The 25699-nt window shown below is 40.1% G+C and overlaps 1 protein-coding gene across 1 annotated transcript; it reads left to right on the top strand.

The window, feature by feature from the left end:
- The first annotated feature begins 2256 nt into the window (after positions 1-2256).
- Positions 2257-25489, top strand: LOC103852375 (midasin). The gene is made up of 60 exons (XM_033283497.1): positions 2257-2615; positions 2701-3023; positions 3122-3206; positions 3300-3574; positions 3665-3847; positions 3955-4124; positions 4318-4427; positions 4515-4634; positions 4781-4859; positions 5211-5333; positions 5411-5510; positions 5588-5657; positions 5743-5862; positions 5936-5992; positions 6070-6243; positions 6313-6435; positions 6544-8283; positions 8602-8633; positions 8750-10713; positions 10802-11673; positions 11751-13244; positions 13330-13507; positions 13583-13648; positions 14138-14208; positions 14282-14530; positions 14633-14765; positions 14840-14925; positions 15013-15107; positions 15338-15479; positions 15559-15648; positions 15749-15872; positions 15972-16126; positions 16217-16330; positions 16442-16771; positions 16848-17030; positions 17149-17250; positions 17325-17543; positions 17628-17747; positions 17847-17925; positions 18020-18150; positions 18230-18394; positions 18514-18589; positions 18688-18800; positions 18876-18958; positions 19037-19150; positions 19359-19427; positions 19516-19672; positions 19801-19958; positions 20043-20137; positions 20244-20446; positions 20538-20771; positions 20879-21100; positions 21188-21346; positions 21427-21645; positions 21740-22018; positions 22111-22245; positions 22366-22572; positions 22655-24946; positions 25040-25165; positions 25270-25489. The coding sequence occupies exons 1-60, from the start codon at positions 2511-2513 to the stop codon at positions 25300-25302; spliced, it is 16125 nt and encodes a 5374-aa protein (XP_033139388.1). The 5' UTR covers positions 2257-2510; the 3' UTR covers positions 25303-25489.
- The last annotated feature ends 210 nt before the right edge of the window (positions 25490-25699 follow it).

Genomic DNA, 25699 nt, shown 5'->3' with positions numbered 1-25699 from the left:
CTCCTGAAACAATGGAACACAACTACTATGGTGTTGATTCCAAAGATTCCAACAGCTTGCAAGACCTCTGACTTTAGACCGATCTCTTGCCTCAACACATTGTACAAGGTCATAGCCAAACTCTTGGCGAAGAGGCTGAGAAATACCCTGTCGGAAGTCATCTCTTCTTCCCAGTCTGCGTTCATGCCAGGGAGACTCCTAGCTGAGAATGTGTTATTAGCTACGGAAATCATCCAAGGCTATAATAGACAGAATATATCTCCTAGAGCGATGCTAAAAGTTGATTTGAGAAAGGCCTTCGACTCGGTCAGATGGGATTTCATCCTTGCGGCATTGCGTTCGCTGAGAATTCCTGATAAGTTCATAAGCTGGATCAACCAATGTCTTTCTACTGCCTCCTTCACCCTCGCCATAAACGGCAATGCATCAGGTTTCTTTAAGAGTAGTAAGGGATTGAGGCAAGGAGACCCGCTCTCTCCCTATCTCTTTGTCCTCGCAATGGAGATCTTCTCACGCCTTCTGGCCTCTCGGTTCGACAGCGGCTACATCAGATACCACCCCAACACAGAGGAGTTAAAAATTTCTCACCTTATGTTCGCTGACGACGTCATGATTTACTTCAACGGAGATAGCTCTTCACTCCATGGCATTCACGAGACTCTCGATGATTTTGCAAGTTGGTCGGGTCTGCACATGAACAGCCACAAGACAGAATTATTTTTTGCGGGTCTGAGCCAGAGTGAATCTACTGCTCTATCCAGTTATGGCTTCCCTGTTGGTTCACTCCCTATCCGCTACCTCGGTCTCCCCTTGATGCATAGAAAGCTAAAGATTTCAGAATATCACCCTCTTATAGATAACATCATGGGTAAATTCAGGGGATGGGCTGTAAAGATGTTATCTTTTGCAGGAAGGCTAGTCCTAATATCAACGGTTATATCAGGCACGGTGAACTTCTGGATATCTACTTTCATGCTTCCTAAAGGCTGTATAAAACGCATTAAAAGTCTCTGTTCTCGCTTTCTATGGTCTTGACAAATTGAAGTAGTTAAAGGAGCTAAAGTAGCATGGGATCAGGTCTGCTTACCCAAAGCAGAAGGGGGTCTCGGTCTCCGTAAATTCCACTATTGGAATATTACCCTATGTCTCAGATTCATCTGGCTATTGTTCTCTGGAAAAGCTTCTCTATGGGTAGAATGGCATCAACATCACTATCTTCGCCAAAAATGCTTCTGGTCTATCAAGATGTCGAACAGTGATTCATGGACATGGAAAAAACTCCTATATCTCCGACCAATTGCTTCTCAGTTCATTAAAGGGGTCCTGGGAAATGGCTCAACCCTCAGTTTCTGGTCAGATTCGTGGTCGCCGATGGGTCCCTTGATTCAGATATTCGGGGAGAATGGACCTCGTGAGACGGGTATACCTCTGCTAGCAAAGGTGGCGGGCGCTGTCTCAGGCACGCGCTGGTCACTTAGAACACCGAGATCCGAAAATGCAGTTGACCTCCACGTAATGCTGACGACCATCGAACCGCCGGAATGACCATTATCGATGGGTAGTAAATGGCAAGGACTGCAGAGGATTCTCATCTGCTCTTACATGGGATGTCCTTAGACCTCGAAGCACTATCAAGCAGTGGTCCAAAACGGTTTGGTTTAAAGGGGCTGTGCCTAAACAAGCTTTCAATATGTGGCTTGCTACATTAAATAGATTTCCCACTCGTTCTAGACTTGCATCTTGGGGTTTAAATATTAATAAATGTTGTTGCCTGTGTAGCACTGAAGATGAAGTCAGAGATCACTTGTTTCTTAAGTGCAGGTTCAGTACTCAGATTTGGACCTTAGCACTTGCCAGGATCGATCCTGCACAGACAGGTTTCATCACATGGGCGGAGCTGTTATCATGGAGTAGATTCTCAACGCAAGCGGCGCCTGCTACCCTCAGGAGACTGCTTACTCATGGAATGGTCTTTCATTTATGGAGACAACGTAACAACGTACTACACAACAACGTTCATCTCTCTCCTCTACAAATGTTTAAGCTCATGGACAGAGACATCAAGAATGCCATCACTGCAAAACAGCACAAGAGGAACTTTCGAGGACTCATGTGCCTTTGGATTAGATGATTTCTTCTTCTCATTCTATAACTACTGACTTTCTTGTTTTTTATCTAATTTTTGCCAAGAAATAAGTGTGTAAAAATCTTAGCTTGTTTAGGACAAACTTTTCATTTAGTTAAATGATATTTACAGTTTAGCAAAAAAAAAAAAAAAAAATATAGTTTTGATATTTTGATGACTATACAATATATTTAATAGTCTTAAAACCCAATACGTATACATACCGCCTTTTCGAGTCGAACAAAAAAGCTTAAAGGGTTCTCTTAAACCCTTAAACCTACGCCGCCTCCTCCTCCTCCTTCTCCCAAAACAATTTTGCTCTCTCTCGCTGTGTCGAAATTAACACATAAACCCTACTCTCTAGCCTCTTCTGCAACAGGTTTCGATGGCTATTGACGGGAGTTTCAATCTCAAACTCGCGTTGGAGACGTTTTCTGAACGTTGCCCCAAAGTCGCAGCTTTTCCATTTTTCAATTCGATTCTCAGCAAGGTACCTTCTTGTAATTGCTTACTAAAGTGACCCAGAAACACGAATTCAAGTTTGGCTGAAATGTTTTTTCTTTGTTGTTGTTTAGGGAGGAGAAGTGGTGGATAACGAGGAAGTGATTAATGTTTTGTCTGATGTGTTTCTTCACCCGGAGCTTACCATTCCTTTGGTTCATTACTTTCTTCCCATTATAAGAAGAGTTGTTGATAGAGTGGTGGGTCTTCTCCACCTAGTGGGTGATCTCAGCTCAAGTAGTGACTACTCGGACGATGTGTCAGTCTTGGAAAATGCGTTGAAGGAAGGTGTTAGTGTCATTGACTTTTACGTTCGGCGTGGACAAAGGCTGGAGCTTCACGAGTGTGCTTGCTTGGCTTTCAGTCGTGCTCTTCATCTAAACACGTCCTTGCTAGGGTAAGAATATAGAAGATGAGAGTCATTTATGTAAACAAGCAGTAAAGCTTAGATATCTGTTAGAAGTTTACTAAGAGAAGGTTTTGCTAACTGTGTAGGTCTATTCTAAGTTATTTTAAGAAAGCTCCACCACCATACGAGCGGATTCTTGTGAAAGAAATCATTTCTGAGTCGCAGATGGAGGTAAATACTTGTTATCTTTTGACATTTGTAGATGTTTTAGCATCCTATGACATCGTAGTTATTCATTGAATATTTTTCTCTCCCCTGAATCAGGCTACTACAGCTGCATACTTGCTTTGTCTTCAAGTAGCCTATCGTTTTCTGGTTATTAGACCTGAGGTTTTCTCCAAGCTGTGGGATTGGTCCTGTTACTTGGAGTCCATGAAAAAGCTCTCAGACTGCCCGAGCCAGAGAAGAGATTTTGTGGAAAAGCATCGAGAGGCTGTGTGGTGTGGGATACAGATTCTGTCTGTTGTTTTAAGATGCACTGACAGAATGGCAGGATGTTACGGTTTTGAAGGAGAGGAAGCATTCTCATACTTGCTACGGTAATCCCTTTTAACTCTACTCAAGACTTCTTTATTCAGTTTTTGTCTTAAGTTTTGTTTCTGAAGGTTTATTTTCTTTGGTGCATTCAGCTGGGAAGAATTTTGTCAGGATATAGAAATAGAAAAGGCTGGATCATACATTCAGTTGCCAACATACAAGGGGTTGAGGTCTTTTCAAGATTTTAGTACCCTTGCACCTGGGATTCACAAGCGACAATCAGCAGGAGTGGAAGAAAAGGAGCCGTTGATGAAGATCCGAAGGCTGGACACCTGGTCGGTTTACTTTGTGTTTCTTTTCAATAAATTTCTTCTCTTATGCCACGTGTACTCGATGTTAATTTTCTCATTTCGGCTTGATTCCTCCTTCCTCTTCAATTCAGGGATGTCAAATCTTTCGCTGAACCATTTGAAATTCACTCTAGGGTGAAGAAATCATTTGAAATGGTCTCATTGGCTGTTAGTCAAAAACGACCTGTTCTTCTGTACGGTCCCTCGGGCTCTGGAAAGTCTGCCCTCATTAGAAGATTGGCTGATGAGAGTGGTAACCAGGGTATGATATATTTTTAATATCTATCTCATTTTTTTAGTACTTAACTAAATTCAAGGAACTTTCTACTATGCTGGAAGAGGAAAAACAACTATCTTGAGATATTGCTGTTCACACTAATTCATTGAGTATTTCCACATTAAAATGAAGCCCTAAACTGAATTATTTCTCACTATATTTTGTTTATTTTTGGTAGTTGTGTTTATCCACATGGATGATCAACTTGACGGGAAAACGTTGGTTGGCACTTATGTGTGTACTGATCAACCTGGAGAATTTAAATGGCAGCCTGGCTCACTTACCCAGGTTTGTTGCATGGAATTCAGATGGCACCCTAGTGGTATCTTTCCTCCTATTTTTACGTTAATATTTTTTTGCTTTTCATCGTGGCAGGCTATTATGAATGGTTTCTGGGTGGTTCTTGAGGACATAGACAAAGCTCCATCAGATGTCCCCCTTGTCTTGTCACCTTTGCTGGGAGGCTCATGCTCATTTGTGACCAGCCATGGAGAGGTAAATACATTCTCTTTGGTGCTCTCTAATTTTGTATGTGAACATTATTGTAAGGCATATACTTTTTTTATACTACTCTGTTTTAGTTATTTGTGTGTTTTCCTCAAAAATGTTTTCAAGTTTCAGTGCTTCTTAACTTTTCGCAGGTGATACAGATAGCAGAGAGTTTCCAACTGTTTTCAACCATATCCACACCCGAATGCAGTGTATCACACATCAGGGAAGGTATATCTTCCAGACATAAATTAGTTTGGCATCTAGCTGGTGCATTCGTTGGCCTGATCTGTGCTAGATATATCATTGATGTCTGGGATCTTGCTAAAGTAATGTGATCTAGAGGTGAATTGTAAATTAGGTTAAAGGGTATTTTAGTTGGATAATCTACGTGTTGTTATGTTGGCTATTGTTCCCACCTTGAATTGCTAATTTTCCTTTCTTTTAATGTTCTATGCTTTTATGAGGTCCTGTCGTATTTATATTATCTCGTGGCTTTTGCTTATGGAATCCTTTACTTTCCTTGTTTCAATTAAGATTCGTTACAGGAACCGTATCATTTTTTATCTGTTTTTAATGTAGCTGGAAATTCTCTAAGTCCTCTTTGGAGGAGAATTGTTGTTTATCCACCAGATCGTGAAAGCTTGCAAAATATTGTGGGTGCTCGGTATCAGAACCTGATGCCTATTGCAGATAAACTTATTGGTAGGTTCCTTCTGTCCATACTCCCCTTGATATGGTTTCTGTACTCACAGTGAAACTTTACTTCTCCATATTTGCAGAAACTTATGAAAAAGTCAACTCTGCTCTTCGTCCCCAGTTTTCTAGTTCGACAACTGAAAACTCAGCTACATTCAGTTCTCCAAGTAGATTTTCACTAAGGTAAGCATATATCCAAGAGTTTTATTGTTCTTAATAAATTGGCCAACTATTGTTTCTGAATGGTCATCTTTCTCCAGAGATTTGCTCAAGTTGTGTGAACGCGTTCAGGGTCTGCCCTCGTATGATGGTCATGCAATTTCTCAGGAGGTAATATTATTTGAAGTTTACTCATGCTAGTCCCTTATTCTAGATTTCATTTATTTAAGTAGGCGTTTTGTGCTTTTTTTCTCAGGCAGCAGATATATTCTCTGCTTCTTATATGTCAACTCAAAATCGAGTGACAGTAAGTGAAATCGTGGCTAGCGTTTGGAATGTTCCTGTTCCAGGATCTCATCATAAGCCCCCAATTCAGGTATCTTAGTGTTCTTGACAGTGTGTTGCCTTGTTGTATTGAGATTGTTTATTAATTTTCCAGTTAACTGCAGGAACTTTCTAAAACACTTAAAATTGGCAGAGTTTCTCTACCACTTGGCGAAACTGCGGTTAGTTTTTAAGCATCTCCGTCCTATTGATAAATATATTAAAATGTCTCAGACTTATTGATCTGTTTTTTCCCCAGTCACATGACCGGTCGAGGTTTGTTGAAACACGCACATCCACACGGTTACTTGAGAAAATAGCCCGATCTGTTGAGTACAACGAGCCAGTTCTCTTAGTAGGAGAAACAGGGACAGGGAAAACTACTCTAGTTCAAAATCTTGCACAGTGGATCGGACAGAAACTCACAGTTTTGGTGTGTTTTAACGTACATTCTTTTCTATAGTAATTGTTTCATATAATTTATGATTACTTTTTTTTTCAGAACTTGAGCCAGCAAAGTGATATAGTTGATCTATTGGGAGGTTTTAAGCCTATTGATGCAAAGCTTATGTGCAAAATGTTGTACAATGAATTCATTGAATTGGGAAGAAATTCACAGATGAAGGTATTTAGAACTTATTTTCTCTTAGAATTCCTCCTTTACTCATTCCTAACCAGATATGTACAGAAAAAGTTTAGTATTTTGCTCATTCCTTTTCGTTTTGGTATCCAGGATAATTCAGACGTTATGACGTGGCTACGAAAAAACTTTAGAGCTAAGAAGTGGGAAACATTTTTGCGAGGGTTAAAGAAAACTATTGACCATCACGTTAAAAATGGGGAAGAAAGGTCTAGGTCTGGTAGGAAGAGGAAGAAACCGGAAGTGATTGAGAATTGGACTCGTCTGTCCAAAAAGGTGGAGAAGATTCATCAACAGATTTGTTCAGGTGGAATGGTTTTTAAATTTGTCGAAGGTGCATTTGTGACTGCCCTCAGGGAGGGGTATTGGGTTTTACTAGATGAAGTAAACTTAGCACCACCGGAGATATTGGGCAGGCTTACTGGTGTTCTTGAAGGAGTGAGAGGATCACTTTGTTTAGCTGAGAGAGGGGATGTAATGGGCATTCCTAGACATTCGAATTTCCGTTTGTTTGCCTGTATGAATCCAGCCACGGATGCTGGTAAGCGAGACTTGCCGTTCTCCTTCCGTAGCAGATTTACAGAGTATGCTGTGGATGATGACTTGTGTGACGATGACCTGGAGATATTTGTGAGGCGATTCTTAGGTGGACGTGAATCTGACAGTAAGTTAGTGGGCAACATTGTTTGCTTTTACAAAGAAGCTAGAAGGTTATCTGAAGAATGCTTGCAGGACGGTGCTAATCAGAAGCCACAGTATAGCTTAAGGTCTCTTTACCGAGCGCTAGAGTATGCGATTAAAGCAGAAGGTATTGGCGGATTTCAGAAAGCATTATATGATGGATTTTCCATGTTTTTCCTCTCCTTATTAGATTCTTCCAGTGCGAAGATCATGAAACCACTCATAGAACTTATCTCAAAGGAAAGTAGCCGAGCCCAACCACTTCAAAGATACTTGGGAGAATTAAAGGGCAGTTCTGATGAATCTGTCAAGAAATATGTTAAGACGAAGAGCGTGATTGAACACCTTCATCATCTGGCTCATGCCATTTTTGTCAAAAGATATCCTGTTCTCTTACAAGGACCAACATCCAGTGGAAAAACAAGCCTTGTCAAATATCTTGCAGCGTTAAGTGGAAACATATTTGTTCGAATCAATAATCACGAGCAGACTGATATCCAAGAATATTTGGGTTCCTATATGACTGATTCTTCAGGGAAGCTTGTATTTCATGAAGGAGCGCTGGTGAAGGCAGTCAGGGATGGTCATTGGATTGTCTTAGATGAACTAAATTTGGCCCCATCTGACGTCTTAGAGGCACTAAACAGACTGCTTGATGACAATAGGGAGCTTTTTGTACCTGAGTTGGGTGAAACAATCTCAGCGCATCCTAACTTCATGCTCTTCGCTACACAGAACCCTCCTGCTTCATATGGTGGACGCAAAATACTGTCTCGAGCTTTTCGTAACCGTTTTGTGGAGATTCATGTTGATGAGATTCCAGAAGATGAACTGAGCGAAATTCTTTTTGAGAAGTGTGAGATTGCAAAGAGTCACGCTACGAAGATTGTTGAAGTGATGAAAGACTTGCAGCGCAACAGGCAGAGTAGCAAAGCTTTTGCTGGAAAACATGGATATATAACTCCAAGAGATCTATTCCGGTGGGCAGATCGTTTTAGGACTTATGGAGGTAAATCAAATGAAGAACTCGCCAGAGAAGGGTATTACCTCCTTGCAGAAAGGCTGCGTGATGATAGTGAGAAGCTAGTTGTTCAAGAGGTGCTGGAAAGACATTTCCGGGTCAGTCTTGCAAAAGATGATGTGTACAAAGAGGTAAGTTTTGTTCTCTAGTTTGAAACTTCGTTGCAAACTGTTTTTTGATTATTGAACCCATTCATTTTAATTTCCTGAAATATGTTTATATAGTTATTCTTCTAACTTCATATATCCAGTTGATGTAGCTGTATCATACCATGAGTTGCTTGTTCTTGATCTTTTGCATTTTTAGAGCCCCTAATTTTCATTCTGATAATTTTTGTTTAAAGGAAGCTGCTGGTCTTATTGCACTATTACTAAAGTTTTGTTTTGTACGCTATTCTGATGTGGATACTGATTTTTTCTGTTCTGTTTTACTTTTTTTTTTTGCCCCAGGAGCTTCTAAAGCTGGAACAGCCATTTTCCATGTAATTGCCTTTCCCCTCATATTTCTTGTATTATTGAATCAATTTGTTTTCGAGCTTTTTTTTTTATCATGTCACTTTTAGCTGAATTCTATGGGTGCTATTTCAATCTTTTATAGGAAAAACGAAACAGTTAGCTGGACTCGAAGTATGTGGAGACTATTTTTTCTCATCGAACGTTCTTATAAACTGCGTGAGCCTGTTCTTCTTGTTGGTGAAACTGGCGGAGGCAAAACAACAATCTGCCAACTACTAAGCGAGTATAAGAAGCTAAGGTTGCACATCCTTAACTGTCATCAATACACAGAAACATCTGATTTCCTTGGGGGGTTCTTTCCTGTAAGAGACAGATCCAAATTAGTTAAGGAATACGAGAATCAAGTCGAGCACTTGAAGCTATCTGAGGCATTGGTACCTTTTAGTCAAGATATTGACTTTTCTGCAGATATTGGTAGAGCTGAAGTGTTGATCAAATCAATAGATGCAATTCTGAAAAAGTACAAAAATGACTCCGTACTAGGAATGGAGGTCACACCACTGAATATTGAGGTTCTTCAGAACATGAGGGACACTATGGTGATGCTGTATCAGAAGTGGCGTGCAATTTTTGTGTGGCAAGATGGTCCCCTTGTGGAAGCAATGAGAGCTGGAAATATCTTTCTTGTGGATGAGATATCGTTGGCTGATGATAGTGTTCTAGAAAGACTGAACAGTGTGTTGGAGCCAGGCAGGAAATTGTCGTTAGCTGAGAAAGGTGGTCCTGTCTTGGAGGAAGTTGTAGCTGATGAGAAATTTTTTGTTCTTGCTACCATGAATCCGGGTGGTGATTATGGAAAGAAGGAATTGTCACCTGCACTTCGTAACCGTTTTACTGAGATATGGGTCCCTCCTATTTCAGAGACTGAGGAGCTCAGAAGTATTGCTTCTTCTGTCCTTAGCAACTCAAAGGAATCTAATATCGTAGATCCCATTATCCACTTCTGGGAATGGTTTAACCAGTTGCAGACTGGAAGAACGCTTACTGTCAGAGATCTCCTCTCTTGGGTTGCGTTTGTCAATGTGATACATGAGAGTGTAGGACCAGCATATGCTATTCTTCATGGAGCTTTTCTCGTGTTACTTGATGGTTTAAGTCTTGGAACTGGTCTGTCTGGGAGAGATGGTAAAGATCTGAGGGAAAAATGCTTCGCTTTCCTCTTACAACAACTCAAGGTTCTCACTAGCGACACACTCCCTCTGGATATTTCAAGAATGGAGCAATATGGCTGGGGTGATGCCAAAGCAATTTGTCAAGAAAGCAAGAGTGTTCTGCGCGGAGACATGTTTGGCATCGATCCTTTTTACATAAGTAAAGGTGATGAAACTCCTGAAACTGGTGGATTCGAGTTCTTAGCACCAACCACCTGCAGGAATGTGTTGAGAGTATTGCGTGCAATGCAGCTTTCAAAACCAATATTATTGGAAGGTAGCCCTGGTGTTGGAAAAACAAGTCTAATAATGGCGTTGGGTAGATATTCTGGCCATAAGGTTGTGCGCATAAATCTTTCAGAGCAGACTGACATGATGGATTTGCTGGGATCAGATTTACCTGTTGAAAGCGATGAGGACATGAAGTTTGCTTGGTCTGATGGAATTCTCTTGCAGGCTCTAAAGGAAGGTTCCTGGGTTTTGTTAGATGAACTAAATCTTGCCCCACAATCCGTTCTAGAAGGTTTGAATGCCATTTTGGATCATCGTGCTCAAGTCTTCATCCCAGAACTAGGCTGTACCTTTGAATGCCCCCCGACGTTTAGAGTTTTTGCATGTCAGAATCCTTCTTCTCAAGGTGGTGGTAGGAAAGGTCTTCCCAAGTCTTTCCTTAACCGATTCACAAAAGTGTATGTGGACGAGTTAGTTGAAGATGATTACCTCTTCATATGTCGCTCGCTTTACCCTTCTATTCCCAGTCCATTGCTTTCAAAGCTTATTACTCTCAATAGACAGCTACATGATGGTACTATGGTAGATAGAAAATTCGGTCACGATGGCTCACCATGGGAGTTCAATCTACGTGATGTGATCAGATCATGTCAATTTGTGCAAGGTAACCTATAATCGTTTTGTTTTTTCATATTAGCATTTCCAGGCAACAGTACTTCCTTAAACTAATTTGAGTTATCATGTCGTTTCAGGGGGAAAATATGACTTAGAAGTTGAAAGCTTTCTCAATGTTCTGTATGTTCAAAGAATGCGTACCGCGACTGACCGGAAAGTAGTTCTGAGTATCTATAAGGCTATTTTTGATAAAACCCCTTCTATAAATCCGTATCCTCGAGTTCAGCTAAATCCTGGATACTTAGTTGTGGGAACTGCTGCTGTTAAACGAAATTTCACTCAGTCTAATATTTCCAGTGAGCAGTTGAAGATTTTGCCTGAAATCCGTCAGAATCTGGAAGCCGTTGCACATTGCGTGCAGAATAAATGGCTGTGCATCCTAGTTGGACCATCGTCCTCTGGAAAGACTTCAGTGATCAGAATATTAGCTCAGTTAACAGGATTTCCGCTTAATGAATTAAATCTTTCATCTGCGACTGACAGCTCTGATCTTCTCGGTTGTTTTGAGCAGTACAATGCATTCCGTAATTTCAGATTGGTGGTCGCTCGAGTTCAGCATCTTGTTGACGAGTATAGCAGTTTGTTGTCACAGTCTTCCCAGGTGACCCTTTTGAGCAAGAGCAAAAGCCTAGTGTCCAGCTGGCTTTCCTTTTTATACAAGATTGATTCATGCCTCTTGGAAAACCCTTCATCCTTCTTGAACGACGCTGACTCGCTCTCCAAACTAACTGAGATCGTAGAATATATGAGTAAGGTCTTGGGGGAAGGTTTTTTGCCCGTTAGTTGGTCAAGAAAGTGTCTGGACCAAATCACGAAGACAATAGTGAAGCTGCAATCTGAAGAGAAAAAACAATCAACGAAATTTGAATGGGTGACTGGAATGCTGATAAAGGCAATAGAAAATGGAGAGTGGGTTGTTCTTGAAAATGCAAATCTCTGTAATCCCACGGTAATATAATCTCCGTTTATTATATCTTGTTAATAATTTCCCTTGTATCTAATTTCCATCTCCAACTTAAATTTCAGGTACTTGATAGGATCAACTCTTTGGTGGAACCTTGTGGATCAATCACTATAAATGAATGTGGGGTTATAGATGGCGAACCTGTTACTGTTACTCCACACCCTAACTTTCGTTTGTTTCTGTCCGTTAATCCCAAGTTTGGGGAGGTGTCAAGAGCAATGCGGAATAGAGGCGTTGAGGTATTTATGATGGCGCCACACTGGCAGCTCAATGAGGAAGCCTCTAACAGTGATGAACTTGTGCTGAGAGGTGTGAAAAGGTTTCTTGCTCTATCAGGTATTCCGGGTGATAAGCTGGTTGCGTCCATGGCCAAAGCGCATGTTCATGCATGGCGCAATGGTCAAACCATTGGTGTACGGATAACGTATCTTGAGCTTGAACAGTGGGTTCACCTCTTCCAACTGCTGCTCATGAATGGTAACCAACTCCTGTGGAGCTTACAGCTAAGTTGGGAGCACATCTATCTCTCTTCCCTTGGAGTAACTGATGGAAAAGATGTTGTTGATCTTGGGCGTGATACGTATTTGTCAGATACTGAATCATTTATGGGTGGGAATATGTGCCTGTCTGGGGGATGGCCAAAGCCTTTCAATTTGAGAGACTTGATGTGGTACTCAAGAGAAACAACTGTCAGGCAGAATTGCATGTATCTGGAGTTTCTAGGAGCTCAATACGCATCACATCAGACTGAAATAACCTACAATGTCAAGCTGAGAGATAGGGATTTGGCTGCTGGGGAACGGAGAATAATTTATACTGCCGATTCTTGGACGCTAAATAAAATCTTGTTTCCTAAAGCCTTAATTGGGTCAACCCCTGCCGCAGATACAGGAAAAATTGACCATGATTCGGCTTCAAAGAAGCTATTGTATGCTGCCAACTGGACAATGGAACAGGCAACCGAAGAGGACATTCAACTCTATCTGGTGTGGATTAGTTGGTTTGGTTCCAGGCTGCAACAATACTGCCCCTTTTTCCTGTGTTTTCTCAATATGTTGAAAGATGAGTTGCAGCATCCAATCTGGAGTCATATATCCAGATGTCGAAAAAACCTGAAATCCCTCTGCATAGTGGATCCAGATGCTGTTCCAATCCCGATGATGTCCTCCAAGTTGATTGACATAGCAGCAGCGGATGAACAGTCAAAGCCCCTTAGTAAAACCCTCTTTGAGTCTCTTAGCTCTGTTGGCGTTCTTCGGCTTTCCTCTCAGCAGTGGGTTGCAGAAAATAACTACAACCACACCGATGTATCCTCTTTTATTCGCTTTTTGGATTCCCTTCGCGTTTTGGAGAAGAAAATTCTTTGCGAAATTGTTGGATCACCTTCTTTCTCTGTGTTGATTCAGTTGTACACTGAAGTTATTGAAAAACATTCATTCTTCTGGTCTGATCTACTCTCGTCTTCAGATGAGTGTAAACTGTTTTCCTTCTGGTCACTAATAAAGGCTGTCAAAAAGTTGGAGAGTTCTTTTCCAGAAGAAGTTCATGTGGTTTTGGTAAGCCAACCTTTAAGTTATCCATTAGCTTTTTGTCTTCAAAGTATTATACTGGTTGCTCAATAATGTTGGCTGTCTTCTGTAGGAGGAAAGCAAAAATATTAACAATATAGCTTTGCATGGTGAGCCAGAGAAGTCTTTACTATGGGCGTATGGTGGCCATCCTTCCTTGCCGGTTTCTGCTGAGTTGTACCTTAAGCAGCAGAAGTTTCTACAGCTCTGCAGCACGATTTGGCCATTAAAATCAGAATCAGATGGGCAAGGTTGGATATCTGAAATGTTTGATGGTTCTTTTAAAGAAATTAAACTTTCTTCTGACATTTGTTTGGTGTTGGCAGGAAATGATCATCTTACCAAAGCCATTGCATTTTCTGGCCCTGAGTTATGTTTGCTTGCCTTGGAAGGTAATTAATCTTAATTAATATTTGCTCATCCATGTTTCAATTAACATGTCTCAAATACAAGGAGATTGTAATGTTCATGAAACATTGCTGAGCACTATCTGTAATTTTGTCTTCAAGCATGGGATAATTGATTGTTGTGGCTTAACGTGGAAATATATGAAGTTGAGGCATCTACTGTATAGAATATTTAGAAATTAAACTACGCCAAGAGAATGTTATGAGTACCTATCAGAGAACTGCGGTGAAATATGCTAAATGTTTCTTATTGATATCAATGCGTGAATGATATAAGTGCCTTTTATATTTGATTGTTTGATATCCTTTTGGGATATTTACCATTATTTTTGCAAAGACCACTTCTGTGATCAAACTAGCTTAATTTGTTTAAGGGAAACATAGGCTGAAAAGTACTTACTCCGTCAGTTGAGAGTATTGTAGCTGTGTTTAACGTTGTTGTATTTTCCTGTTTTTTCCTTCCAAAATATACAGGTCTTTGCATTTCATCTTACATTGCCGACAAGGATGATGCAGCTGCTGTTCAGCTGGATGAGATTAACCAGGTTTTCTTTCCTTATTCTACCATGTGTATTCAAATGTCTCTATCTCCTCTCACAGTTGACCATTATTCACCAGATGTTTTTGGAGAGGATGGAACTAGAGAAGAAGAGACTGCAGGATAGAATGGTTTTCAGTGAGAATGATAATATTGAAAATAGATCTGCGGCATGCTGTATTTTCCGTCCAGAGATTGTGGCTACAGGGTTTGGCTTTAGCAGTTGGATGGAGATAAGTTCTATTGCTAGAAGTGAAAGTAGTTCGTTAGATGTAGAGTTACTTGCTGTACTTCAGCACCTCTTGGTGTCACGATCTACTGAACATAAGGTTAGTGAATATTTGAATTAAAATGTCCCTGTGGTACACAACTCTTTGTAAATCCATGGTTAACCTGTTTACTTCTCCAAAACTTACTTTCCTGAGTTGCAGGATCTTTTGGATGTTCGTAATCTGCTTAAACCTGCTCTAGAGTATTCCTTATCCTCAACAAGACCTCCACAGACTCTTGTAGCTCATCAAAAACTACTGTGGGCAATTGATGCCCGTGCCTCTGTCCTCCGAGGTAAATAAAGTCGGATATTCAATTACTTTTGTCTACTATAGTAATCTGGTTGCTTATATTTGGCTTTTTTGCAGTGGACACCAAAATTGCTGGTTTTGTTCTCGAAATGTGGTACTGGTGGCATTCTGTTTTGTGGAAAAATTGTCAAATTGGTCTCATGGTAACCAAAATTAAATGCCTTTTGTTCAGTCGTTATCTTGATTGCGCAGTATGTAACATATTTTTTCCATCTCATTCATGTTCACAGGGCCTACAGAGTATCTCAGAGATCGGTAACTGTCGGGTTATGTCGCCTTCTATGCTGATTCATCCTGTGAAAGCAGCTACCATTGATCATATTCTGTAAGTGATGTAACTCCACTATGAGAAATCTTAACATTTGGTGTAGTAGCTAACATATTCCATACTTTTCCTTGAAGTTCGGTATACCTAACATTCATTTGCGAGAACTATTGATGCATTGTACTGTGATTGCAATGCTTACCCCAGGATAATACACATTCAATGTTGTATGATGAAAACTATGGTTCCGTTAACAGAAAGTAAAAGCTTTTTTATTTATGTTTATGCAGGGATACTGCTTTTGCTGTTAAGGACTACCCTGTTCAATCGATGAAATTTCTTTCTGCTTCACGAGTTCTATGGAAAAGCGCACAATCCTATCAAGAGATGCCTGGTTCTTTACTGTCACTAGCGCGTTCCCTTTTCCAACAGGTTTAGAGTCGTGATACGCTTTAATAATATCATCTGTTTCTTTTCACACTGATTTTTATCATGATTTCAATCTGTGTAGATGGTGTATACGCACCAAAAGTCATATGAGCCTGAAGTGTTTGCCGATATCAAGTCTGCATTTCATGCGGTTGAGAAGAAACAGACCGAGGTATAGTTCCAAAATTTATTTTTTGTTCATTCTTCCTTTCCTCCTTCCTGTAAAACATATGGGAACCTCCAAGTTTACGCGTCTCTTCTCGTTTATGCAGATTGATGGCATTAAGTCTCTCATTTCACTAATCAGCTTATCAAGCCATCAGAAAATGAAATCTGTTACTCGCTCGTTTGTCGAACCATTGGCGAAACATCTTTATTTGGAGTGCTCATCAAATGGTAGTGTATATAGTTTATATATAAGCTGTAACAAATTTTTAGTATCTGCAAGGTAAACCTTCTTAGACGTTCTTACAGTTTTTTTCCTAACTTTTGTAGATTTCTACTCCAATCTTGGTCTGGCATGGATTTATCTTGGAGGACTGCGCTTCAATCTTTTGAATAGCTTGAATGTTATAGATCCAGCCATGAAGATCACTTGTAAGCTGGCAGAACTACAAGAAAAAATTTCATCGCTGAAGCTAAACATAGAGGTGGTTGCTCTTTGCTTGGTTTAGGTCACAATAGCAGTTACATATTGTCTTTGATTGTTTTTATTGACCTATATCAATGCGTTAACACAGGTGCGGGAAGAATGTGAGTATCTATCTGGATTGCTATACACTGGTGACAGTGACGAAAGAACTGAATGTAGATTATCTAAGCTTAAAACTGAGCGTAAAAAGTTGCGAAGAAAGGTATGTAACATACGCTGTAGCATTCCCCCCTATTTGAGTGGTACTTTTATATGACCTTTCCCACCTCTCGACTGTTCACTCGTTGTTTCTTTTGTTTTCCTTCTGAAACAGGTTATTTTTCGCTCTGATCCTAATAAGTACCAGAATTTAAGAAGAGCGCTGGATGAGTTTGCGGGATTTCTCACACGTCCAATAAGTCTGGTTAAGGATATTGACAAGCTTGACTGGAACCAGGTTGTTGAGCAAGTTTTCAACTGGCAGGAGACGGCAACATCGTTTATTGATCGGTTGTCCAGTGACTATTCCGAATATGTTGATATAACTCAGCCAATACAAGTTTCGGTATACGAGATGAAATTGGGTTTATCACTCTTTGTCTCTGGTACTCTCTTGGGAAAAATTCTCAACAGATTTGACGGAGACACGGTTGACTCAGTCATGGTACATAACCTTTTGTCAAAAATGTTTGTACATTTCATTTCGTGCACAAAATAATAATGAATTATGATCCTTGCAGGAATCAATCTATGCCTTAATGAGATTTCCAAGGGGCTCCTCCTTGGCTTCAGCTACCTACATTGAGAGCTTGCCACCGCTGCACCTTTCTCATGATGCAGATTCTCGTGTTAAGTCCTTAGGTTTGGATGTTGGCTTGCTGCACAAACTGATCTCTGTTTCAAGTGCACACGATACGAGAAAAGTAATGTTTCTTATGATTCCTTGAGTTTATATTATGATTTTCTTTCACATAATGAAAATGATTATCAGTCTTTTGAAAGTTACTTATGTATATATTATGTTTTATTTGATTACTGTAGGTCTCCGAGTTGCAATTCAAAACTACTCTATATAAAAATATGCATGCTCGTGTTTCGCACTTTGTTGCAAACACTGGGCTTATGGATAAAGCTTCTTTTGAGGTAAAGTATTTGCCAGTAGTATGCATGTGAATATGGAAATTTGTTATCTAACGTTCTAAGAACTCCATCTGCAGATATTGGATAGCATATATTTTGAATTGGCGAGAAATTGGATGGAGATGAAGTTTCAAGTGAGAACAAAGGCTGACGCTCTTTCTGGGCTGTACAAATTTCGTTCCCGTGACTTCAAAATTGAGAGTGTCATGAAAGTAGATATATCTGCCCTTGGCAAGTACTTCCCAGAAGATAGTTTTTGGCAGGAGTATCTGGCTGATGATGATATGAATCTTATGGTAAACCTTTCATTCTTAACGCATTACTGGAACTTGTAAAATTCTCTTGTTTATCACTTCTGATTTTTCTTTTGTTCCCCACAGACGCAAACTGACCAGGGTGACGAGAATTTGGAGGATGATTGGGACTTGATACAGGAGCATGTAGATAATATATATAGCACACATAATGAGTTATTTGGTTTCTCTGACCTCTCTGAAAAGGTATATAGCCAACAAGCTTTTCTATTTAAAATCTTTAATTGCTGCATAAGTACTAGTCGCAATTCCTTTGTATCTAACAAGACAATACATTATACTCAGACTGGAAGATGTATTACTGATAGTCAAAGGCTGGATTCATTCACTGATTCCTATGAACTGGGAGTCAATATGATCAAAGGTGACCATCTGACACCATTTCTCGCTGTTGTTTGTTTAATTTGGATGATTCATTATACTAAATATATTACTGGATTATCTCTTGATTCCGACAGGGCTGAAGGGTCTATTTACATCAAACTTGGATGCAAAACTTGTTCCAGAACACCTGCTTCGTCTTTGCATGGAATACAAAAAGACCTTCACTTCAAACGATATGTCTTCCAGTAAATACAACTTCTACAAGGTCTGCTAGCTTTTTGCTTGCTAAAGAAGTTCTCTTATTTATGTTACTTCTGCCTGGGTTCTGACATTATCTTTTATAGGACTTTGATGGTCCTGAGCTGGGGAAAATGGTCAAGTTTCTCACTCCTCTTCAATTGAGAATTTATTCTCTATTGCAAGAACAAGAGGAACATCCTGGTCTTCAGAAACTTTCTGATATCCTTCGAATGCTCATGGATATTCCTTCAAGGACTCCGCTGGCAAAGGTATACATATACTTAAACTGGTTCTGGTAGCTTATACCCATGGAACCTCCTTCCCTTCACTTTGATGTTTTAATGATTCATCATAACCATTACTTTCCTGTTTGCCGTTGTTTGCGAAGGCTCTTCCAGGATTGCAATTTCTGATTTGCAAGGTCCAGAAGTTACAGGAAGAGGGATGTAAACTGCCCATCTCTGGTATGGATTTAATCGTTTCTCTCTTTAGTAATACCATTTGTTTCTTCTATTATTTACTCTATTTATCGAGTGTCACATTTTGTTTTTGTGTCCTATAGATCTTTTGGAGCCAATTATTTCCCTCGCAAGCTCTTGGCAGAAGTTAGAATTTGAGTGCTGGCCTACATTGCTTGATGAGGTTCAGGATCAGTTTGAACTAAGCGCAAGGAAGGTAGGACTAGTTAGAAAATTTTGTAGTCATGAACAATAGCACTGTTATGGGTAACACTTTTTTTTCTCGTTGCAGTTGTGGCTTCCTTTGTTTTCAGTTCTCTTCCAGAAGGATTGTGTGGAATTTTCAGAACATGGAAATGAGTCTATTTCACAAAGGTGTGCACCAAACGAATATTGTAGTGCTTACATATGTATTCTTGCAAATTCGGTCATCTAATAGATCTTTTATCGCAGTTTGGTGGAGTTCATTGAAACGTCAAATATTGGTGAATTTAGGAGACGTCTTGAGCTTCTCCTTTGCTTCCTTCTTCATTTAAGTATGGGTAGCTCGTTGGGAATATATTCAAGGTCAGCTGCGTATGATATACCACCTAGTTTTTATATATTTTCATCTGTTTTAATCTTGAAGGATTTAAATTGGGTTTCAGCGTTATTTCTTTTGGCCATCACTGTTGGTTGCACATCCAATGTTTACAGTTGACTTCTAAGTTTTAACATGACTGTATTTTCCGTACTGGCTGTCTTTTTGCCTTAACTCATGCTTTTTCTTTAACAGTGATTCACACAAGAGGAAGGTTGAAATTTGCTACAATATTTTTGGATTCTATATTCAGTTTCTACCAGTGTAAGCTCCTTTATTATTCTGTCTTGAGTTTTATCAGTTCAAAATTGTTTGGCCAGGGTAATGTTCTTAATTCAAATTTTTTTATCAGTGTTATGGAGCAGTTAGATTTGAATAGAAAAAATGTTGAAGCTCAGTTAAAGGACCATCTAAAACTTTGTCGGTGGGAGAGGCCAGATAATCATCTGCTCAATCATACCATTAAAAACACCAGGCAGAAGGTCAAGAAGCTGATACAGGATTTTACTGTAAGTAATTGATAACTCTTCTTTTTCATTTTCTGGGGGTTATTATATAGATAATTTTTGCTTTCTATGAGTTAAAATTGCGGAGCCTTATCAAAGAGATTTTTAAATGTCTTCTTGTTTTTGAGCAGAACACACTGCAGCGCCCTGTAATGCTTGACAGGCCAAACCTAGCAAAGGAAAGAGTGCAATTTCTCCCTCTACTTGGTCCAGATCTAATAAATGGTGCCTCGAACATGAGGATCGAGGTTCTAGTCAGTAATTTAGATGCAGAACAATTGAATGACAGGTATATATGTGTACCTTGTGACCTTCTTCATTTCTAGAAATTTACGGAAGCTGAACTCTTCATTATGTAAACTCTTCGTGGTAGGTTTTCCTGGTATGCTGTTTGGAGAAATAAGTTAAAGGAGTCGGTAGGACGCTTCCACCAAGAAATGCATTTTAAAGAATTGCTGACGGGTGAAGGTTTGTTTGTACACTTGCTCCATTCACTCAGGGTTCTACATGATCTATTTTTGTTTTTGCCTTTGCAGAGTCTGCATATTCTTAAAGTTGCATTATATCTTTGCAGATCATCAGTACCCTTCCCCTGTCTATCAGGGTGATTGGAAAATTTTGTGGAGTACAGTTTCTAAGATTGGTGAGAAGATAGCTAGCTGTTCAGATCTATGGAGAAACAGTGATAGAGATGTTGCAAAAAAGAGGGCCTTGCCTGACCTTCTCAAGTCATTGGAGCAATGTGGTTTGCAGAAACACAAGTTTGAAAATGTAGAGGTAAGAACTTTTGTTTGTTGCGTCTGCTTATGTACTTCCGAGACATGATCATCATACTGATTAACTAATTCTATGGTGATCTTCTTTTTAGATGTCAAATCACTTTAAAGGGTTGCTTTACCAGCCAGCATACGATCCAAATCATCTGTTGCTGCCAACACATACCAAAGGTAGCATACATACTTCCAGGGTTGTCGAAGACCAAAACAAGGAAAGATCACTGGCTGAGTGGAGAGCGGCGAATGAATTTTACTTTAAGAGCTTGGCTTCAGTGCAACTCATGTTAAATATTGAACGAAAACACTCAGATATTACAGCCGAGCAGGTAGGCTTTCCAAAGCTTATAATTTGTACCCGAGTTTCTCTGAATCCCATTTTAACCAGTTGTTTCAAATTTTTATTGTCGTTGCACTAAATTTCCTATGTTAACAGGTCAAGCGCTCAATCTCATTTCTCAACCATCTTGTGGAAATACAACGGCAGCAAAGGAAAACTGCTTACGGTTTTGCTGAACTTCTAAACTGCTTTCGCCATCGTGTTTTACCCTTAGCAAAATTACTTGGAGATTCAGTTGAGGAGGACAGAAAGGATGATTCTTTGTTGAGTTTTCCCCAAAATCAACATGCTATATTCAGTTGCATGTGGCTACAAAAGGTATTTCAGCTTCTAACTTGAATGATGTGCACTGAACCCCTGTTGCAACAACACTTGGTTAATTTGTTACTGTTCGTGATATGGCAGCAACTATTTGATAAGATTAGTGCAATGCTTCTGGAGGAATTGGCGTTGCTGAGAACAATTGGAAGTACACACTTGGACTCCTGTCAAAGTGTTAAAACTTCATCACATAGTTTACTCAGCTTAATAGAAAAGCTAATTCCCATCGCTCAAAATTCTAAGGTGCAGAATCCTCGGGCTTCTTTTCAATCTCTCTTGTCTGTTCTTTCTTGCAATAGTCTGAAGATGTATTTTTATATCAGGCTTCACTGGATAGGCTTCTACTTGATTCCAACGGTTTTATCAGTACGCCAAGTAGCTGTCTTAATCAGTTTGTCACACAGCATATGGTTAAGCTGCTATGCCATAACCTTGACCAGCTTACGGACCTGGAAAATCAAATTTCGTCTTTCTGTGAAGACAATGAGAAAACCTATGCTACAGACGTTCTTCTTAGTCATTTTTCCCCCTTCTTTAAAGAGGTATCCTATTTTTTTCAACCTTTGTGGATTCTAGTCTAGCATATAGATTGTGTTTAGGTTCTAGAGTCGGATTTATGAAATGAATTTAATGCAGGGGAAATTACTGGCTGAAAATCTGAACTGTTTACTTGAAACGGGAGACCAATCAAATGGAATGGAACCCAAGGAACAAGCTGCTTTTGAAGCAAATTTGGCAAATGCATTTGCAAATGTTAAGGATGTGATTGGAAAGCTTTGCTCTTATAAAGACGGAAGTGTATCTCAGGAAGAGGAAGGGAATATTCTTATGTGGGATGGTCTGTTTAAGAAGGCAGAAAATGACCTGAGCCTTGATAGCCTATGCAAACTGCTGTCAGAAACATTTGGTTCCATTGTAAGTCAGATTATTTTTTGAACAACGGGATGCTATTTTTCTTTCTTTATTTTCTTCAAACCTGAATTGAAATGAGGCTGTTATTTTTGCAGGAAAAACTATTGAACTCATCGGGCGTCCTTTCAGCTTGTGTTGGAGACCAGTTGAAGCAACTTCAAGCATTTTTGGATCTGTTATTGAACTTTGGCGATTCTTACCTCCAAGAGTTTTTAACGATAAGTAAAAGGGTATGTTTTTATCTTTTGCTGTTCTTTCGTAGACATTTAGGACAATAGTTGTACTCGTTTTGGCTATAACGTTATCCTGCTAATATAATATTTTGTTACCTTTTGAACTTTTGGTTGTAGGTGTCATTGATAACCCATGTCCTTGCAACCGTTCTGGCCGATCTATTTACAAAAGGGTTTGGCATCTCCAAAAACGATGAAGATGATGACTCTAAAGCTGAAAAATCAGAAGCGGCAGAAGGCACTGGAATGGGAGATGGTGTGGGAGCAAAAGATGTAAGTGACCAAATCGAAGATGAAGATCAACTGCGTGGCACAGATAAGAAGGTATATATACATCGTCTTTTCATTCAAGAATTTGGCAGGGGAATTTTTCACCAATTTTGATTTTCTTCTGTTGCCTCTGCAGGAAGAAGAAGAGAAAGAGCAAGATACTCCGGACGATGTGCTGGATAAGAATAAAGGTATTGAGATGACGGACGAATTTGAGGGAAAAGAATATAGTCTTAGTGAAGATTCGGAAGAAGAAAAGGAGGACGAGGAAAGCGGCGATGAGCAGTTGGACTCTAAAATGGGAGATGCGGGTTCTGATGCTGAAAAAGATGATGAAAAGCCGTGGGACAAAGATGAAGATGAGGAGGCAGGCAATAAGAATGAGAAGAATGAATCGGGACCATCTGTTGCTGACAAGGACACAAGTTCAAGGGAGCTACGAGCGAAGGATGATGATGATGTTGACACTGCCGATGAGCCTGAGGAGTCCAATACTTCAGACAAACCGGAAGAAGGAAACGAGGAGAATGTGGATCAGGATAACTGTGGTGACCCAGAAAATTTAGAAGATGAAATCAAGAACCAAGAAGCACTTACAGATACATCTGGCCCAACTCCTGAGATGGGCAATGAACAGACTGATGATGCCATGGAGATTGACGAAACAGATGAGGTTGAAAAGGAAGATGAGCAGGAAGAACCTTGTCCGGAAGATCAAAAGCATCCTGAAGAAGTTGAAAATGATCAAGAGACGCAAGAGCCTGCTGAGGAAACAATGGAGGCTGGGACTGAAGATGTATCTGAATCACCCCAAAAAGAGGAACCTGGAAATGATCTTGAACAGAAATCTGAAACGGAACCGATTGAGGGAAAAGAAGTCATGTCAGAAGACATGAAGCCGAACGTCTGTGATGATAATATTTCTGGTGTGGACGCTGGTTCACACAATCCTCATGGCTCTAACGGATTGGGGGCAGGAAGTACAGCACCGCAAGAAAATTTGGCAGCTACTAATGTTTCGGAGGAGCTAACAGATTCAATGGATCCGCCTTCGGGTAGTAATACTGAGATGAACCTCACGATGACTAGCATGGCCAGTGGTGAGACGTTGACAGACAACATACCAAAGATGGAAGTTCCTCAGAGCCAGTCATCTACATCTCAGCAAACCAAGGTGAATCCTTATAGGAACGTTGGTGATGCATTGAAGGAGTGGAAAGAAAGAATTAAGGTTTCCTCAGACCTTGGAGAAAAGCAAGAAGCCGAAAATGAGATGGAAGACCCTGATGCCGGTGAATATGGATTTGCTTCTCAGTTTGATGAAGGAACTTCCCAAGCTCTAGGACCTGCGTTGCCTGAGCAAGTGAACACAGATATGAGAGAGGGGGAATCCGAGGACGAAAAACTCGCAGGTAATCAAGATGAAGCCTCCCCGATGGATATTGATGATGCGAACCCCGAAAACAAACCTGCTGTTCAGTCCAAACCGTCTATCATGAATAGCACCGCTGAACCAGTCCAGGAACCAGATACAGACAGGACCCTCCAAGAGAACTCGCCTATCCAGAATGTTGGTGATGGTAACAGCATGATGGACTCTATGGTCTCTGTTGACAATACGTTCATGGGGGAAGATGCATGTAATCCTGACTGGATGCAAGTGGCCGATAAGGACACGGAAAGCAATCAGGATAATGAAGATCCTGATGCCAGAAGTAATGCAGTTATTCTTTGGAGGAGATGTGAGTTGCTTACTACGAAACCGTCTCAGGAGCTGGCTGAGCAGCTGCGCCTTATCTTGGAACCGACACTTGCTAGCAAACTCAGTGGTGATTACAGAACGGGTAAAAGGATCAACATGAAAAAGGTTATTCCATACATAGCAAGTCACTATAGGAAAGATAAAATCTGGTTGAGGAGGACAAAGCCAAACAAGCGTGACTACCAGGTTGTTATTGCTGTGGATGATTCACGCAGTATGTCGGAAAGCGGATGTGGTGACTTTGCTATTAGAGCTTTGGCAACTGTGTGCCGAGCAATGTCACAGCTTGAGATGGGAAGTTTGGCGGTTGCAAGTTTCGGGAAGAAAGGAAGCATAAAGATGTTACATGACTTTGGAGAGTCATTCACCACAGAATCTGGTATCAAGATGATCTCAGGCTTAACGTTTAAACAAGAAAATCTCATAGAAGATGAGCCAATCTTCAATCTGCTGAGAAACATGAATGAAATGCTAGAGAGTCTGGCCAGCACAAGACGGCAGTCTTCAGGCAGCAACCCACTTCAACAACTTGTGCTAATCATCGGTGATGGCAAGTTCCATGAGCGAGAGAAGTTGAAACGATCTGTGAGAAAGTTTCTCCAGCAGAAGCGTATGGTGGTGTATCTACTTCTCGATAACGCTGAACAGTCTGTCCTGGATCTGAAGGTATGTCCAATCCGTTCCTATCTATTGCTTAAATATGAGAATTAAACTAGTTGGCGTGAATCTAAAACTGTTCTTTTGTTATTATGCAAACAGGAGTTTGTGCAGACAGAGAAAACTCTACAGCAAATGACGTATATGGATTCATTCCCATTCCCATACTACATTGTACTGAGAGATATTGAAGCCTTACCCAGAACACTTGGTGATGTCCTGAGACAGGTAACGTTTTCATTTTCCACTTTCTGTTTTTGTCTAGGAAAAGAGAGAACAATGTCAAATATTTGAAATGTGACAAAACGTCCACTTTTTAATGTTTTTTGCAGTGGTTTGAGCTGATGCAAAGCTCGCGGGACTGAACCCTTGTTGCATGAGAAAGGTCGAGGGCTGAAATTTTGTTCGTCTGGTGTGACTCTTTAGCTTTTAGACTTTTGTATACATTATTATATAGAAAATACCAATGTTATTCACATCACAATTAGAACCATGAATGCTGTTTTTTTCTTTCATATATATATGTAAAAGGGTCCTCTTCCCTTCTCTTTGGAATGCTCTCAACTTCAAAAGTATACAACGAATATCAACTGTCAATCAAAGTGGTCGCCACTGAAACAAACTAATAAAGCTTAACAAAATGGCTGAGTATATGACAGAATTAAGTATTTAAGTATGACATCAAGCTAACTGACCGGTTTGTTGTGTTGGTTTATCATCTGATTCAGTTACAGCTTCACCAACTTAGTATCTGAGACACAT

Source organism: Brassica rapa, chromosome A02, assembly GCF_000309985.2.
Source record: "Brassica rapa cultivar Chiifu-401-42 chromosome A02, CAAS_Brap_v3.01, whole genome shotgun sequence".
In the NCBI taxonomy this organism is placed as follows: Eukaryota; Viridiplantae; Streptophyta; class Magnoliopsida; order Brassicales; family Brassicaceae; genus Brassica; species Brassica rapa.
The sequence above is the reverse complement of the archived record's forward strand: the minus strand, read 5'-3'. Positions and strand labels throughout refer to the sequence as shown.

What these genes read in the sequence shown, in the direction of transcription:
- LOC103852375 (XM_033283497.1), top strand. Translation starts at nt 2,511, where the DNA reads ATGGCTATTGACGGGAGTTTCAATCTCAAACTCGCGTTGGAGACGTTT. An exon ending in GCTACCATTGATCATATTCT is followed by an intron (nt 15,108 to 15,337) that starts GTAAGTGATGTA and finishes ATGTTTATGCAG; the next exon opens with GGATACTGCTTTTGCTGTTA. An exon ending in ACAAGTTTGAAAATGTAGAG is followed by an intron (nt 20,447 to 20,537) that starts GTAAGAACTTTT and finishes TCTTCTTTTTAG; the next exon opens with ATGTCAAATCACTTTAAAGG.